General features: G+C 34.3%; 2 protein-coding genes across 2 annotated transcripts; one reads left to right on the forward strand and one right to left on the reverse strand.

Annotated features, from left to right (window-relative positions):
- Positions 1-307: 307 nt before the first annotated feature.
- Positions 308-10,085, forward strand: Cyp18a1 (Cytochrome P450 18a1). The gene is made up of 5 exons (XM_014232162.3): positions 308-1,479; positions 4,546-4,667; positions 5,000-5,429; positions 5,565-5,829; positions 8,310-10,085. The coding sequence occupies exons 1-5, from the start codon at positions 1,098-1,100 to the stop codon at positions 8,725-8,727; spliced, it is 1,617 nt and encodes a 538-aa protein (XP_014087637.1). The 5' UTR covers positions 308-1,097; the 3' UTR covers positions 8,728-10,085.
- A 302-nt stretch (positions 10,086-10,387) lies between these two features.
- Positions 10,388-18,079, reverse strand: phtm (cytochrome P450 enzyme phantom). The gene is made up of 7 exons (XM_014232087.3): positions 17,905-18,079; positions 13,442-13,757; positions 12,974-13,122; positions 12,444-12,649; positions 12,033-12,384; positions 11,661-11,970; positions 10,388-10,818 (listed from the first exon to the last, which is right to left on the reverse strand). The coding sequence occupies exons 1-7, from the start codon at positions 17,941-17,943 to the stop codon at positions 10,553-10,555; spliced, it is 1,638 nt and encodes a 545-aa protein (XP_014087562.2). The 5' UTR covers positions 17,944-18,079; the 3' UTR covers positions 10,388-10,552.
- Between the last annotated feature and the right edge of the window lie 1,088 nt (positions 18,080-19,167).

The raw sequence follows: 19,167 nt of genomic DNA on the forward strand, positions 1-19,167 counted from the left end.
CTGACTAAAAAGCCGGCTAAAAATCGTGCTTATCATTAGCGGGAGCGTGCGCTAGCGTGTAAACAGCGAGTATTAAGCTTTACTTGTTGGTTAAGCCCGTCTAGTGTTTGAGTGGTCACACGGCTTGATCATAAGCTCTTTCAACGTTTATCCACTCACTTTTCGGCCATGCTATATATTCAAGTAGCTGTGCTCCAACGCTTGCCCGATACAGTCGTTCTATACGATTTGCCGCTTGATTAGAGCAGCATTGGCAACAACAGCAGTGGTTGGTATTTGTAGAGTAGCGGTGATGGCAACAGCAGCGGGGGTGTGCACACCCCACTGTTATAGTGCTGCCATCGGCTGTTGCTGTTCGTTCGTTTCGGCTTGCAGCGCTGCGCTGCGTTACGCTTTGCACACCTCGTTTTTGCTTCGCTTTAGTTTGGTTAGCGCTTCGGCAAGATTGATTTTTGACTGGCTCAAACACTTAACACGATCGTAGAGCGTAGAACGTCGCTTCGCTGATCGCTCGCTCGCTCGCACGCTCGCATGGTCGCTGGTTCGTTCGTGAGGTCGGCTATGAGCTCTGACGCTTATAAAAGTAGCAAGGACATACGTCTGGGCCATTAGTCGAAATCTATTAACGCACAACGCGAAGTCGTCTGAATTTGGTGTTGGCGAGTGTTGAAAACAATTCATTCATTAATTAACAACTCAAAGAAAATAAAATAAAATTTCAAGCGCGCTTTATAATCAATTAAAAAAATATTAAATACAGTAACGTGAAATGAAATTATGTTTAATTTTTTAAACATTTTCAATGAATACAACACAGTAAATAAGCGTCGGCTTTAAGAGTTTGTAAAAATTACAAGAAATCAAATGCATTAACGGACATTTAAGCAAAATATGTTTACAAAAATTAACAGCAAAGAAAAGTGTTAAAATATTTAATGTGTTCAAGTAGAGAGTTTTAAGAGCAAATATTTTCAATAAAATATTTTAAAACAAAAGTGTCAAAAATATTGCAAAGAAAGACTAAAACTGCAGCGGTTTTGCAGTAAAAAATTTAGTTAAAGAAAACTTTTTAAAAAAATCAAATTGAAGCAGACAAAATGTTCGCAAACTCATATTTTATTAAATTGCTAACGCGACAATGCACAACCAACGATCTGCAACACCTGTTGCTCGTCTTCTTCACAGTGCTGACAGTGATCTGCTTTCTGCAAAGGCTCTTGAACGCCTATCGGGAGCTGCGCAAGTTACCACCGGGTCCATGGGGTTTTCCTGTTATCGGCTACCTCTTCTTCATGGGCAACGAGAAGCACACACGCTTCATGGAGTTGGCCAAGCAATATGGCTCGCTTTTCTCCACGCGTCTGGGCAATCAATTGACCGTAGTGATGAGTGATTATAAAATGATACGTGAATGCTTCAGGCGTGAGGAGTTCACCGGCAGGCCGGACACGCCGTTTATGCAAACCCTGAATGGATTTGGTAAGTAAATGTCCATTAAATACATTTTGTAGTGTAGTTTAATGAAAAGTTAGTGGTTTGTATTGTTTTAGGGAAAATTTGTAGATTAAAATACGTGTTAAAAATAAAATAATTTGAAGCATGAAAATTATATTTTCAAATTTGAAAACATATTTGTGCTTTAAAAAAAATAGAATTTGAAAAATTAAAAAAAAATATTTTGGTCATTAAAAATATATAAAGTGAAAATATTATGGCTTCAAAGAAACGAAATCAATTTGAAACATTAAAAAAATATTTTGTTTATTTAAAATATTAATTACTAGTATTAATTTCATTTCAAAAATGAAAACAGAATATCATAAAAAAAATCAGCTTAAATTTATAAAATTAAATGAAATGGCTTCGTAATAAATATCAATCAATTTGCTAATAACATTAATATTAATTTTATTTCTGAAGTGAAAATATTATGGCTTTAAAAATCGACTTAAATTTAAAGCTCGACAAATAAATTTTGTTTATTAAAAATAATAATTTTATTTATTAAGAGTTTTTGACAAAAGTAATGATTATTTTAAATTGTTTTAAGTAAAATAAATACATTTTTATGCTCTTAAAACATTTTCTTTTTTACAAAATTTCTTTCAAAATTGTAGTTGGATAAACTTTAAAAATCTAAGTTTTAATTTAAGAAAAATTAAAATTTGCACTACAGACACAAAAAAACAAAAATATTGCTGAATAGGTATTATTCTGCAATATATATATTTATATCAAATATTACAATTTTTTTTATTTTAAAAATTATTTTTTAGTTTTATATGAAATAAATATAATAAATGATGTTTATGTAAATATATTTAAACTAATACAAATATAGTGAATTTGTAATAATTGTTTCTTAAAAAAATTTTTTTTTTTAATGTTTCATTTGGTTGGTAAGTGCTTCTCGGACAAAATCGCACTGCCCACTCAATGAACTCAGTGAGTAATGATTTTATTTTTATTAAATATATAAATTTCGATGTGAGTTTGAAGTGTAAAACAAGCAAAAAGGGAATATTTTAATAAAATAAAATAATTTTTTTTTTTTTTGTTAATGAAATTTGATAATAAACCTATGCTCTTTTATGAAACCAAATAAAGTATATTTAATGATACAATTTTGGCAAATTTAATAAAAATTGGCGTTTTGTGAAAAAAAAATTTCTTAATTTTTTTTCCAAAAAATTTTGTGCAATGCAATTCGATTGACATTGAAAAAAATACGTCAAAAATTTCAATTTACACAAACAGCAAAAAAATCAGTAAAATATTAAATATTTACGCGAAAATTTATAATAAAAGTGAAAAAATTGTATTTCACCGTAATTTGAACGCATAAGAAAAAAAAGGAAATCATGAATAATTGATAAACAAGCAAGAACAAGACAAATTGTGAGAGCTACACAACAGAAAAGTGCAAAATCGGCATAAATTATTGAACAATAAAACGGTTTAACTTTTTTTTGCTTTTTTAATTATTAATGATTTTTATTTACATTTCATGCGCTTTGGAAAGCAAATCAAATTTCATTTGTGCACATATCAATTAATATTGCATTAAATATTACATTTTTTGCGGTCTTTTTAACATTTTTTTGCGACTGATTATTGAAAACTTTTTCACACTTTACGACGATCACGTTTTTTTAACGCGGCATTTTACGCGCAATTTATATGCAAATTGTTTTCGTTTTTCCCTTCTGCAGTTGTTAAAATAATTTTACTTTTATATCGCAATTCTTCCGCTTTGTGTTGTTGCTGAAATATTTTGTTGTAAATGCATATTGCCATTGTCGTTTGATTTTTTTGTTTTGCTTCGCTTTTTGTTGTTGTTTTCGCATGGCTACAGCAGGTGCTCTTGCTTAAGCAACGAGAAGTGCATTATTTATTTATCATTCCACACTTCACTTCCAAAACCAATTGCTTTTTGCCTTTTTTGTTTTTTTTGTTGCTGTTTTCCGCTTGTGCAACATTTGTAAATATTGCTTGCTTTTTTGTGTTTTTTTCATCTTTATTTCGATTAAATTTCTTTTATTGGCTTTTTACCACTTTTATCACACACTCTCGTGCATGTTTGGCTTATCGCGTGCGCGATTTCGTAAATTTCCTTTACTTTCAACTGTGCGTGTGTTTCTGCAGCATTAAGTAGGACAGTCAGGCAGGCTTCCACACACACACACACACTCACACATAAATGCATACATCTTTTGTTACCCTCACGCTTTGGAACCGGCGATTTCCAGTTGCCATGAAATGGTTCCGTTTCAGCGTCTTCGGTTTTCGCTTTGATCACCGTTATTTGCTTTTTCTTTTTCAATTTTATTTTTGCTTGCATTATTTCACATCTCATTTGGCTTAAGACTACCTCAATTACCACAGCTGAAAAATTGAAAAAAAAACTAAAATTTTTGCCATCTTTTTTTTCGTAAACACCGTGAAACACAGTGTCTTGCGTTATTTGTCAATAACGGACGTGGAAAAAATTTTCAAAATTAATTGGTGGGCATACATGCATACCAATGCACTCAAAAAGGGTACGTGTGTGTGTGTGTTTGCTCTTTAAAATTGTAGATATGCATTTCTTCTTCATTGTACCTCCGTTTAGCGTCCTTTGTGGGATTATTTTGGCGCAATTTGTTTGACGAAAAATTTCTTTGGTGTGCAATGCGAAGTAATTTGCAAAAAAAAAATTAAATGAGAAACGTAAAAATTCCATTTTCTCCGCGTTAAGAGGGTTCCGCATGGAATTTTATTAAAATTTCACCAAAGCGTCGAAAATGAAGCTCGTGAAACTTTGACAGGGATTTTATACTAAGTACAAATAACGGCATAATTAAATTTTGTAAAAAAATTAAGCAAAGGAAAATATAACAAAATATCAAATCATCATCAAAATATGTACATATATGAAGAAAATTACAATATTCATTAATTTAATTAATAACTGAACCCTATTTTTAATTAATTATTAATAATTAGCAAACAATGTATATTATAAATTTATCTAACTAGTATTTTCTATTTCTTTCATACATACAGGTATCATCAATAGCACCGGAAAATTGTGGAAGGACCAGCGTCGTTTTCTGCACGAAAAACTACGTCAATTCGGTATGACTTATATGGGAAACGGAAAGCATGTCATGGAGAAGCGTATTATGGTGAGTTGATTTTTTAATCACTTCAGTAATTGAAAAATAGTATGTTCCACACACAATCTACATATAGTACACATACCACCCACTTATGTTCCACAATTATTTATATTGCTTAATTTCGAAAGTAGATAAATATAAATAAATAAACGATTTCAGTTGTAAAATAAAGTTTTTATTAAAAACATAGATGCCATCCACAAAAATCTTGCAAGCAAATAACACATTTGACTTGTCCATAACTCTCGACATTCCATTATTTCTTCATTTGTCTTGCCATTTATTATGTCATGTCTAACTAATTTGTTTGCCTCTCCTCTAATTTTTCCTCCACACAGACCGAAGTACACGAATACATACACAATTTACGCGTCTCCGATGGTCAACCCATGGACATGGCGCCCGCTATCAGCGTAGCCGTTAGCAATGTTATCTGTAATATTATGATGTCTGTACGTTTCTCCATTGATGATCCAAAATTTCGCCGTTTCAATTTTCTCATCGAAGAGGGTATGCGCTTGTTTGGAGAAATACACACTGTCGATTACATACCCACCGTTCAGTACTTCCCCTCGATTTTGACTGCCAAGACGAAAATCGCCAAGAATCGCGAGGAAATGCAGCGTTTTTATCGTGACGTCATCGATGAACACAAAAAGACCTATGATCCCACGAATATACGCGATTTAGTCGATTTCTATTTGGCTGAAATTGAGAAGGCGAAGGACGAGGGACGCGATGAGGAACTGTTCGATGGAAAAAATCATGGTGAGTAATTGTTACTAGCCGTTAGCTGAAGAAAATATCAATTGTTTTTTGTTGTTGTTAACAAGCTTTTTGTTGCAATTTTGCTGCTGGCACTACTAATTAATATCGTTTTTTTTCGTATCTTTCCCTCTACAGAGGAACAAATTGTTCAAGTCATCATCGATCTTTTCTCCGCGGGCATGGAGACAATCAAAACTACTTTGCTCTGGATCAATGTATTTATGCTGCGCAACCCCGAAGCGATGCGACGCGTACAAGAAGAACTCGATCAGGTGGTCGGACGTCATCGTTTGCCTTCGATTGAGGATTTGCAATTTTTACCAGTGACCGAATCGACAATTTTGGAATCGATGCGTCGCTCTTCGATCGTGCCGCTCGCGACCACACACTCGCCAACAAGGTAAGTCGTTTGAGCGCCCAAGCGCTAAGATAAAACAAGTTGTTAGCATAAGTGAGCAGAAACATACTATATATACATATATATATATATTTATATTTATGATATATATATATATATACATACTATATGTTTGTATGTATATGTATATGGCAAGTTTTACATATATATTTGTGGGTTGATTTGCTGCTTTCGTCGTTGTTGGCATTGTTTTTGCTTGACATTGCTGTCAGAAACGGGTGTATATGAGCGTACATTGTCAGCGCGTCTGCTCGTATGTATTGGTGAAAACTCACACACACACACATGCCAACACTTAATAGAAGCGTGTAGTATTTGTTATTGTTAAGTGGCTGCATTATTAGCGAAGTGTTTGTTGCTGCCACTGCTGGTCTTTCATTATATTTACGGTAATGATCGGTTGTGCTGCCTACTGCCATTTACAATTGTTGCTATTGTTGTTGTTTGTTACTTTGCAGGCGGAAAATTGCGCGCTTTGTCGTGCCCGTTTTTCATTCATTCCAAAGCATTCATTCATAAAAAATACGCGTAATGACACAACAACAACAATATAGCACTGCTAACAAATAATTGCACAGCGCCATAAACACACACACGCATACCCGTGTATATGCATGTGCCTTGTGTACTTGTTGGTCATAAAAAGTGCTGGAGGTGTTTGCCAACGTATTTCATTCATAAAAAAGCGCGGCGAAAAGGCTGAGGAGAATTTTTTGTAATTTTTATTATCGATCATGAAAATTCAAAAAATTTTTTGCTCAAAATTAATTGTATGAAATTTTATTATTTACACCATATTTATTTTAATTAAATTAATTAACTAAATAATTTTGATAAATTTTAAAATTAATTTTTTTTAAATAATTTTTTGTTTCAAAAGAAATTTCAGATATATATCTATATTTTTTTCAAAATAAAATTTTTAATACACTTTTTTCCCAATTTTTCTTTAATTGTTTTTGTTTAATATTTTTTTTAATTGTTTGAAATTTTTAATATTTTTGCTACTAACTTTGCCTTTATTTTTATTGCAAAATCAAATCAACAATTTTATAAGATTAACTATAACGTCATTTCATTACATTTGCTTCAAACGAAATTCTAATGCCTCAGCGCATTGGCAATCAGCAAAGTTCAATGCCCTCTGCGGCTATCTACGCATTTTCATTGTTACACACACGGCAATCAACCGTCAAATTGATACGTTGACGTGCATCAAAGCGTTTTGCGAACACAAAAATACAAACACGCACATACAAACCCGCAGCGACAAACACAGCTGTCAAGCGAGCGCATCCTTTTATGCAAAGCACTTGTCAAATGCTATGTGCGTCAATATGTAATCTACGCAATAATCTAAAATCTACGCGCCAAATGCAACGAAGTATGTATATACATATACAAACAAATGCGCGCACACACGCGCATACATAAGCGCACTCGGATGGGCGCGCGCCGTTCACTGCTGTGCGATGCGTAATTTGGCCCAGTTTTGCACAGCGCGTTGCTGATTAAAAACGCACTTGGAGCGTGCATCACAGTCGCAGCAACCGCTGTGACGTTAGCCTCTACAGCGACGCCAACGCCAGATACAAGCGCAGTCATGCGACGGTCTATTGGCACTTCTTGCTTGTGGCGCACTTGCCCGCGTTCACGGCTGATAGCGCGGCAGTGGTGGGCAAACCAGCTGCTGCTGGAAACGTGTCAGTTACTGCTGCTACACACATACATACAAGCAATTTAAAGAAGAAAAATAAGTTCACATGCCTGATAGTTTGTTGCATATGTGTGTGTGTCGTGTGCGTCAGCAGCGCTGTCTGCAGAAGAGGGGCGCAACTTGCACCTGATAAGCGCGCACGAAATGTGTGTGGCAATCAAAAAATATAAGCAATTGCGCAGCTTCACTGATTACACCAGTAGCAGTAGCGTGTTTGCCTTTCGATATATATACATGCATACATATGTACATATATAACATATATGCATACGTCCATATGTGCATTATGATCTTCACTTGCTGTCACGGACGGGCATTTGCCGCAGTTTTCAATTGAATTGCATCTAAAACTTCTGAGAAGCGCTGTATAATCACTTGATCCGCTTCATTTTAGCTAAAAGCAATTAATATTTTTGTTTTCATTTAGAAATGTATGAGCTGGAAATACAAAGAAAATATAAGCAAAAGCAATGGAAAAGGTTTTTGCGAGCTCAGCAACATTTTACCAAAACCTTTCAACAATGTTGCTTATAAATATTAGTGACAGATGACATTGTTAGAATTATAGCGTTGTCACATTTTATTTAATACATTTTTTTAATAAAATAATCACAGTAAAGTTAATATCTATAACATAATACTTACTTCGTAAAAATGTTTGCTCACAACTATTCACCAAAACGTATACGAAAATATTGACTATACTAATCAACACCCTATTTCTTTCTCCTTCTCTTTCTTGCAGAGATGTTGAATTGAACGGTTACAAAATCCCCGCCGGCTCTCATGTCATACCGCTTATCAACAGCGTACATATGGACCCCAATTTGTGGGAGAAACCCGAAGAATTCAACCCACGTCGTTTCCTCGATTCCGAAGGCAAAGTGCGCAAACCCGAATATTTTATACCCTTCGGTGTGGGTCGACGCATGTGTTTGGGTGATGTGTTGGCGCGTATGGAACTGTTTCTCTTCTTCGCCTCGTTCATGCACAGCTTCGAAATTACGCTGCCCGAAGGACAACCATTGCCCAGTTTAAAGGGTAATGTTGGCGCCACCATTACACCGGAAACTTTCAAAGTATGTCTAACGCCGCGGCCGCTCACGCTGAAAACTGATGCAATGAAACCACCAGCTGATGTACAAGACGCACGCACGTTGTAAGTGTTGAAAAAATCAAATGTCAAAATGTTTGACATGCGCGCCTATAACTAAGTGGCAGAGAGAGAGAGAGAGAGAGATGTGAGAGTGGCACTAGTGTATGCTACAGGCCACTACATGCGATTGAATAGCGTATGCGCTAAGTAGTGCGCGCACAACAGCGCGCGTATGCTAACGAGCGCGCAAGTGAGAGTGAAAGAGAGCGGTAGTGAAGTTAAGACAGCGCGCGTGTGCGCACATGCGCTATGTTGAAAGTATTTATGCGCACACATTTGCAGGCGTTCGGAGTGCCAGAGCACGGTTTTGTTCCTAATTGACGATTTCGAATTGTCGATAAAACAAACAACAAAATATTTAGTATATATATTTTTTTAAATGACAACAACAAATAAGCTACAAGATTTATAAATTTTGCTATATTTTATATATAGTTATTTAAATAGTTAATATATGCATTTGTTGCATATAAGCAGATGGAGAGAGAGCAGAAAAATGAAGAATGAAGTAAATGTATTTTTCTAGTTTTTAAAGCGCAAAAGTAGAAAACGAGTAATTATGAGAAAAGTAGCTTAAACTAAGCTGTCTTTTTTGATGCACACAAGACAATATTTTTATTTGTTTTATAGTATTTTTATATAAAAATTTCAACAATAAACCATATAAGTTGAGTACATATAAAGCGAATATAATACAATATTTCACAGATAAATGAGAAAAGCTTTATTAAAGCTGCTGCTTTAAAATGCACTGGGCAATTTTGCATATTTTTTGCATTTGCGCTGAGTTTATTTATCCGTGAAACACTGTATTACCGTTGCAAGTGCTTGTAAGCATAGTTAGTTACAGTTAGCGCTTATTTACAGTTACTTGCCCAGCTGTTTATGTTGCTGTTGTGTTCGCACAAACAGCTGTTACCAAATAACGGTAAAAATGCGCTTCTACATATAATATATTTATTAGTTTAAACGCTACACCAGCCTAGTAAGCAAGCAACCAACAAATAATTGTCAACAAGTTCTATTCTAGCACCCCCAAGAAGCTGTGTTCAGTAGTTTTATGCATTTATATTTTTTTTTTGTGTATAAATTATTAATGAATATGTACAACGCATAACTACATACATACATACGTTAATTCATAAGCGAAACATTTAGTTTTAAGAAATCATCAGCTTAAGTTTAAAACAACTGTGGTTTAGTTTTATACTCCATTTAATTAAATGTAACGAATATATCCAAATAGTTTTTGTAGCATAATTTTAAGCGCACAATACATGCGTGTGCAAAATGTGTGCACCTATAGGAAATATATAGTAAATAAATAAAATAAATTTACCTAAAACTATTTTTTCACATCACAAATATGGCAATAAATAGCGAAAAACTAATGGCAAACCCCAAAATAGACACCAAATAGTTACGTATACGCCGTGTAGGCCACAGGATTCAGCAGATTCTGCATGCAAATTCGCAATACATTAAAAAACAAAAACAACATTACCACACACATAGTAAACATAGACACACATGCATACATGCGTACATACGTATGTGTTATTAGCAATGTATACAGAATTAATGAATTTTTAATTTCATTTCAATGTTTTATTGTTTTTGTTAAACATATATACCTATATGCAAGCACATGCATTTGTACATATAAATATCGTTTGCACGCAATTTTATTGTTAGTTATGAGATTTTTTGCAGTAAAAATAACCAATTTTCATGAAAGAATTCAAGCAACTCACACATACATACACATATTGAAAAGAAATTACATAGAAAAATACATTAAAGACAAAAAAGAGATTTTATATAAACTAAACTTAAATTGTGTTTGATTTGATGTCCTTCTTCACCGCTACAGCTTTGTACATGCCCACGTCGTCGTCCTTAACTAGATCCTTCATGTTGCGCATGGGTGTCGCTACGATTTCATAATATTTCGGCACTAATGTTATGCCGTTTTCACCACGCACACTCATGCATTCGTGCTCCTGCGACAAACGTATGTAGAAACTGCGTATTATGTAACCGGCGTAAAGGAAGAGCATCATGCGAGCGAGCTCCTCGCCGGGGCATATGCGTTTGCCTTGAAAAATACAATGGAACATTTTAAATATAATAATGATGGATCAACACATGATGATGGATTAACAGATTTTGGTTAATATTTTGGGTTATGAAGTGTATCAATGATAGAGTGGTACCAAAAAACCTGAATCTTTTGTGAGTAAAGGTCGCTAAAGAGATGCTTGACAAAGTAGTTGAAGACCCTACTTTTATGAAATGCATCATTACTGGTGATGAGTCGTGGATATACGAATATTATGTGAAAAGTGTTCAACCATCTAGCGAATGGCGCCCCAAAAATGAGAGAAGACCGAAAAAATCAAAAAAAGCACACTGCTTGTATTGGCTCAGGAGTCCGTTTTTGAATGCCATTAGATAATTTTGTAGTAAAATGCAAGAAAATGTTTTTTTTTTTGGTCAGTACGGGTCAAATTGATCAGATAGTATGATACATTTACTTAAAGGCCAACGAAAACTTGACTCCATCCTTTGCCTTAAGATCCTCTTGCAGCTAACATTAATTCTAAATATATAAATAGATTGATTTCGCAAAACGACGTTAAAGCTTATTTTTTTAAGAATGTTAAAGAGAATATGAAGAAGAATTGCAAGTTGGTAATGGTTTCAGAGGTTCAGCGGTTCGGAGGGTAGAATTGGCGAAATTTTTCAATTAAACCATTTTATCTGAAATACATAGGTAATTAGTTCTAACTTATTCGTAATGAACTTTCTTTTTTAGAAATAGTTCAACAAAAATCCATTATTGCCACTTCAAAACTTAACTGCTGGCAGCATTGCTAAAATAATCTTGGGTAAAATGATGCTTGTGTTTGATTTATATATTTCTGAATAGAGTATTACCCGTCTGGAATGGTATAAAATCCGCAGGTTGGCAGTATTCGTCGTTGTCATCCAAAAACCGGCCGGGCCAATACAATTCCGGTTCGATCCACTTGAGGCGACTCATATGGGCAGACCACTGTAGTGGAATGATCATGCAATTCTTAGGTATTAAATAGCCTTGAATGGTAAAATCCTCTACAGCGCCATGTGGTATACCCAGAGGCACCACCGAGCGTATGCGCTGTGTTTCCGAGATGCAAGCGCGCAAAAAGTGACACTTCTCCAAATGTTCCAAGTCAAAATCGCTATCGGGTATGTTCAAAAGTTCCTATAAATTCAGTCGTTTAGTTCGGGAATTATTGATATTTATAAGCATATATTATATATTACCGTTCTGAGCTGCTCCTGCACCTCCTGGTACTTGCACATGTAGAGCAAAAACCAGCGCATTGTCGCCAAAGTGGTGTCCAGTCCCGCACCAAACATATCCGCGAGCAGATGCAGCAACTGATCCTGCGTGTAGTAGATGTCAGTGGACAGACGCTCTTCGGCAATATCGGAATCCTCACGACGCATGCGCTCATCAATGAAATGATCCAATATATTAAAGTTCTCGTCGCTTACCGCTTTACGTTGTTCCCACGACTTTTCACGCTTCTCAATCAAGCTGTTGTAAATTTCGTGTGTGCGCGCCTTGCCGTCGAGTAGGAAGCGTATGGAACGCATATTCCAGGGCAGGAATCTGTACAAAAAACAAAAATTTCTTAATTAAAAAGTATGGTGTATGTGTTAGTGTACTACCTCAGCCAGGGCAGGAAATTCACTGCACCTGAGACGCCCATCAATTTGAGACCCTTCTCCTGCAGCTGCAGCAAATATTTCCAGGTGACGTCATCGCGCGCGTATTTCACGCCAAACACCAAGTCGTTGATGATGTTGCCCAATGTGTGCTGCAGCGCGTGGTGTGGATCGAAAGACGAATGCTTCTTGGAATCGTCTCTGAAAGACTGCGAAAACATAACAACAACAAAAAACAACAAATGAAAAGGCATTTTAAAAACGAATTTCGCAAACATTCACTTTCAATAGCAGGCAAAGTGTTGCCTGTGTGCTCTTCCTGTGTTGTTGTTGCTGCAGACTGTCTGGCTTTCGGGCTGTTGCCGTCGCACACTTTCATGCCAATGAATTTGCGAATTAATTTGAAGTACTAAACTAGCCAGCAGCCAGACGTCGCGCAGCTGAGTCATGACAATTTGTTTTTGTTTTGTCTTTTTTCTTGCTTACTTCTGCATTTGTGCCTACATATGTTGGTGTGTGTGTTTGTTAGTTACCTTCATGCATTCTATAACACCACTTTTTATTCTCTGCTCCATTGATTTACGCGCGTTGCCTTGTTTTTTTGTCATGCCCAGATCTTTCAGCCAGTCGATGACGTGCTTGCGTTGATTGCGCCACAGCGCACCTTCCGAGCAGATGAGACCTGCGCAGCCAAAGACAAAAAGTACACAATAAAAAAAATAAAAGTTTTTACCAGGCGAGAATTTCAAAGTAAGAAGGAAATTAATGAAATCGAAAGTTACCGTTGCATCGAAAACATAAATTTGCCTGCCAGTTGGCGAGACAATGCAGAAAACGCGCGCGCACATACATACACGCACACGGTGACATGCTCTCACCACATACGCAAAAGCGGCGCAAGTTCGCTGCTTAAGTCTTCTGAGTTTTTTCACTGCCGCAGTCGCAACAAACACGCATTCTTATCTGCATACATATATACATAGAAAAATATATACACTTACCGAATCCGCCCATTATGCCGTGCGTTACATAGAGCGGTGCGCGCGCAGTGAATTCCTCACACTTTAAAAATTCCCGCACCGACGCTGCATCGGCCAACACCACCACATTCACATTGCCCAGCCGCAGCGAATAGACCGGGCCGTATCTCTTCGCTAATTCCGTTAATGTTTTGTATGGTTCGCGCTTATTGAGAAATGGCAAATAGCCAAGTATGGGCAGACCCCAGGGTCCGCGCGGATACTTTCGTGAACGCCATGCGCGCAGCACCTCGCTGATGATGACTAATAGCGCGATTAGTCCAAACAGCGCCGTGTACTGTTGAACAAAGTCAAAAAGTAGCAACAAAAACGTGAAATAGTTGTATGGTTAAAAGCGTTCAATTAAATTTCGTGTATTAGTGGCAGAATTCAAATACATATGTACATATATACGCCTGTGTAGTTAGGAAGACACTTGCTGTGCGTAAATTCCTTTGCAGGTACGTAACTTCACGGGAATAGGTGACTTCATTTCCTTCTAGGAAGCGATAGTGCGATTGAATGACGTGTGCATTTTAGGAATTTGGTTTCAGTCGTTGGGATTTATGTTAAGCTTAACATAGAATAATCGAAAAATAGTATATTCTTACATTAAGCCATTCAAAGGCCAATATTTTATAACACGAAAATTGTGGCTCATATAGAGTAAAGGGGTTTCTATTGCATACTGAAGATTAACAGCTATTGCTTGCAATTGGAATTTACTTTCTATTTTTGATATAAGATTTTTTTACTGTAATTTCTAAGAGATCAATAACTTGCTTTTGTATATATGGTACTTATATGCTTAATTTGCTGGTTAGACTAACTTATGTTGGCCTCAATTTTTGGTGTGAATTGGAGTTATTCTTTGAAATTTTTAGACTCGACATTTTTTTGTTTTAGTTAATAACCTAACAAAGTAAGCTAGAAATTGATATAAAATAAAGATGAAAGATTTGCTTAATTTTTGACCAGCAATCACAATATATATATATATATATATCAATCTATTTAAGCTAATTTCATAAATTGTTAGAGATATAGTACGAGTATATGGTTAAAAACCTCTTCTATCAACTCCTTTTCTTCTTGGAGAAATAAAAGTTTTAATATTAAATATTTTGCTATTAAAACACAATTCTATTTTATTGCTATTTTGCATATCAAAAATAATATGCTTTAAGTAAACCATCGAAAATAAAAATAAGCCGATTTTTGCATTTCAATCTCGTCATAATTTACTTTTTTCTGATTATATATTCTTAACATACATTCGATTTAATAAAGGAAAAGCTAATATCGATATAGAGGCGAAGTATAATACTATATGTGTAAGCATGTTGATCTAAATCTATAATACTAAACGCTTTTCCTTGGAAGCTGTTCCCAAAGACTTAAAAATCAAGCTTGGCCTAAGAAAAAAACCGGGTCTAACATTTGACAAAATAGTAGCTGTATTCTTACTTATGTATATTATACGAGTACAGTAATACCCCGCTTAAAGCGTAGGATACGTTCCCTTAAAGTAGAGCGTAATGCGAAACCACGCTGAGCGAGGCCATCTTAACATGTAAATAATGGGGCGAATAAAAAATTGGTTAGGAATTGAATTTAATAATATATCATACAAAAATAAAAACAATATAAACGAGTATACTTATAACTTGTAAGGAAGGGCTAAGTTCGGGTGTAACCGAACGGTTTATACTCTTGCAACTTGCGAGGATCAAAACCGTGGAAATACCTTCAGGTTTTGGAAAAGCTTTATATCAAACTAAGGAAAGTATCGCCATTATTTCATTCATTTAAGGAAAGAGCATACACTGTTATTAGAAAAAAATTGTTTCTGAATTATTCATTCGTTAAGATTTCTTACATACCAACTGATAGGTAGGGTGTAAAGTTAACCGGAGGTTCGAAAATATTTATGTTAGGTATATAAGGGCTAAGGAAGGTGTTGACTTGCATTTACCCATTTTTGGTACAATTTATAGTGCGGCTTCGACAATTTTTGGACGTCAGAGAAAATACCTTGAGCTCACTATTTGTGCAAAATTTTATTCTGATAACTTTATTGATGTTTGATTTGTATACTGTCAAGTAAAAGAATCAGACGGAATTTAAAAGTTTGTCATATGGGAAGTAGGCGTGGTTGTTATCTGATTTCAATTTTTGCAGTGTCTAATAGGAATGTTTGGATAACTTCGCACACAAAATTTGGTTTGTTGGTCTAATAGTTCCTGAGATATAGGATTTCACCTAAGTGTTGGCGGTGCCACGCCCCTTGTCCAATTTTTACACCAGATCTTAAAAATCCCTTTTCTACCATGCTGGTTGTGAAATTTAACGCTTGTTTCTCATTTATTCAGTGAGTTATAGTACATTTACTAGCTTTCAACATAACCGTTATATGAGGAGTGGGCGTGGTTATTATCTGATCATTTATATATACATAACCCTATATCTATCTCGAATAGTTTTAGGTGATATAAACAACCGTTAGATGAACAAAACTATTATACTATGTTGCAAGAGTATAAAATAAAATAAAAATCCAAGTCAGTCCGATCATTTAGTCTATTTTGTGTTTCCAATTTTCAACCTGTTTGTCAAAAAGGCAGCTTATGTAGTTTGCGTTTTCCTTTTGCGTTCTGTTATAAGGTGTTGATAATTCATTTTGCTTTTGAACTCCTGTCAAAGTTGAGCTTATTTTCAATAAATTAGTTCATAATTTCTGTTATAGTGGTAAAATTTTTTTTATAAACGCTATCGGAAATTTTATTTACTCTTATTTGAAATCACTACAATATTTTTGTTTTCTTCTTGCTTGGTTAATTCCCTGAGTTTATAATTCGAAAGACTAGCTGCTGTTTCTTGAACTATTTCTTCGACGGCTTCCACATTTACCTCTTTAAAACTGGTTTGTTTTACTCGAGTATTTAGGAGAGGAAACAGCGCTGAACGAAACAACGTTAAGCGAGGTCTTACTGTACATTTATATACTATATATAAGTACATACAATACAATTAAATATTATTATGTGCATGCATATCAAATTTCCACCGCTGGTTGTGGTCACTTTTACAGAAAATTTGAAATTCATTTATGCAGCAAAATTGACTTCAGAACATCGCACGAATTCGTCGCCGAAGCGAGAAAGACTTGAAAAAGATTCAAAAAACATTGGTGCTTATGCTTCTGTTTTAATTTATATGCAAATGTTTAAAATATAATTAATTATGTTGTTTGTTTGTGGCAGGGGCGAGTATGAGCACATTTTGATTCAATGGCAAGCGCTGACGGTCAAGGCTTTTTATAAAACTATATCTATTATTTATTTGAATAAATATGTAAAAATTAATTAATTTTGTATAATATAATATTGTGTTTGCCCTCGCTTTGCTGCATTTTTGTGACAACAAATATTTGAACGATATTTAAGTTAACAACAAAACACAATTTACATGAAAGATGTAGGTTTGGATTTTGAAAATAAATTTGTATAAAATATTTTATTTAAAAAATATATAAAATGTTTTATGGAGTTAAATTTATTTATATATTAAATCATTTTTGCTAACTTATTAGAATTATAAATCTAAAAGAATATTCTGCAAATCTTCAAAAGATAATCTATTTAATTTTTTCCAATTTTTTTTTTTTTACAAGACCTGTCATTACTTCAACAAAATATTAATTATCAGTACTTCAATTAACGTCATCTATATTAATATCTTTTTATTGCAGTCATCAAATAAGCTACAAAATTAAGTTTGCACAGCGTTAAAGCTATGTGAACCGCACTAGAATATATTAGATTGGGAAAATGATCGAAATTGTATAATAAAAAATCGGATATATAACAAAATTAAACTTCACCAGATTATTCCTCTTTAACAACAATGAAGAAACCGAACTAAAATGTTGCACAAATAAAGCCTTTAAGTAACAAACCTTAGCTCTTCTATAAAATGGTCGATATCGGGGAATAACTTTTGAAGCGCCTTACTATCTAATGTGTATCTCTGTTTGACAGCCTTTATATATACCGATAATATTCAGAAACGTCTTTATGAAATTAAGTGAAAGTGTTAACCAAAATACAGTTGGTGCTATAAAAGCAGTTAAAAACTTTCTCTAGCCACCATGCAAGTATAACCAATAAAGGATTGTCGTAGCTTGACTTGCTACTCTGCATTTATTTCGATAAAGTTCACCACATCCGAACTTAATCTATCTTTACTTGTTTATTTTAAATTCCTTATTGGAAATCACTTTTTGAGTTAAACGTTTGTCAGTGGTGAGCGATGCATATAAAAGTCTAGTGTCAATCTATTTTCCAAATTGGAAAGAGAACAAAGTTTACATGTCTTTATCTTTATTCATATAAAAATACAATATATAATAATTCAATAATTTTGAACGAATATACGATACTCACATATGTAAACATTTTGTCCGACTCCAAAATCGCCAACATGAGGTTCGTCTATTCCGTGTAAATAATTTAGTTTTTAACTATTATTAGCAGTTCACTTTTCATAAAATATATAAAATTCAACAAAATTTCTAACAGTTTCGATACGTTCAATGCTAAAGTTAAAGTTTTACTGAAATCAAAACCGTTTTCATGCCACAATTCGAGCTCACATCCTATGGGAAATGTAAATTTCCTGAAGTACTTGAAGCGAAGAAATAACAAAAAAGTTAAGCAAATTGAAAACATTTATGCAAGCGATAAAAATCACCGAATTATTTGAAAGAATTGCCTATCAAAAAGGTAGTAGTTGTTTGTATGTTTGTGTGTGTATATTATCATTTACATACACACGCGGGCAAATTGTGAATAAAAGTACGTATAAAAGTCGGTAATTCCTGAATATATTTGAAACAAATCAAAACGTTTGTGGACAAATCAGTCGCATCAGCGATTCTTGAAATTAAATGCACAGATCAGTTTTCACTGAGCACGCCTTCTGCTATTTATATATACATACTCACACTACTTCATTTGCAAGCGATGATATATTTATACATACATGTATGTATGTAGGTATATATTTATAAGAGTTTCACAAATACTGCATATATCGAAATTAGTATGTTATGAAATTACAAATAAATTTTATTTTTAGAAATTAAAAAACAAATATTTTCCAAAGGTTTTTTAAAAACTTCAAACTGATGAAATTGTGTGTACTTTCAAGTTAAAGTATTATGTCTAAGTTTATAAATAACAATTACAATATTCAGTTAGAATATTAATATTGTATATCTTCTATTGATGTTGGTGATTTATAGAAATGGCGGAAGTCATTCTAAGTTTTTTAAAATTTTGCAAATATATTGGAAATGGCAGTGCCAGAAAGAAGCTTAAAAATCTATACATTGTAATAAATCGAAGAATCTTCTACCAACTGCTTTCGATATCTTAAGTATTATGACTTACGCCATAATAATATTTAAATACTTCTTCTCTGACACCAAAGCACTTTGAAAATGTAGTTTCCAGCTTAATAAGTGGATTTACAAAAATTACAATAGCTATGAACAACGTGATTTATATACAGCCGTTTCCTCACCCAAGCAACAGACGAATTTTTAATGTTGAGAAATAGGAAATCGCCATCTGCAAACCCTTTCCGTAGCCCCGATTTAGTACGAAAAAGTTAAGCGACGAAAACATAGATCTAACCGCAGAATT

This window comes from Bactrocera oleae, chromosome 5, assembly GCF_042242935.1.
Source record: "Bactrocera oleae isolate idBacOlea1 chromosome 5, idBacOlea1, whole genome shotgun sequence".
In the NCBI taxonomy this organism is placed as follows: domain Eukaryota; kingdom Metazoa; phylum Arthropoda; class Insecta; order Diptera; family Tephritidae; genus Bactrocera; species Bactrocera oleae.

Excerpts from the sequence above, each read along its gene's own strand:
- Cyp18a1 (XM_014232162.3), top strand. The coding sequence starts at position 1,098 with ATGTTCGCAAACTCATATTTTATTAAATTGCTAACGCGACAATGCACA. Across the intron at positions 1,480-4,545 it reads GCAAACCCTGAATGGATTTG|GTATCATCAATAGCACCGGA; the intron begins GTAAGTAAATGT and ends TCATACATACAG. Across the intron at positions 4,668-4,999 it reads TCATGGAGAAGCGTATTATG|ACCGAAGTACACGAATACAT; the intron begins GTGAGTTGATTT and ends TCCTCCACACAG.
- phtm (XM_014232087.3), bottom strand. The coding sequence starts at position 17,943 with ATGTTGGCGATTTTGGAGTCGGACAAAATGTTTACATAT. Across the intron at positions 13,123-13,441 it reads CGGCATAATGGGCGGATTCG|GTCTCATCTGCTCGGAAGGT; the intron begins GTAAGTGTATAT and ends TTGGCTGCGCAG. Across the intron at positions 12,650-12,973 it reads GTGTTATAGAATGCATGAAG|TCTTTCAGAGACGATTCCAA; the intron begins GTAACTAACAAA and ends ATGTTTTCGCAG.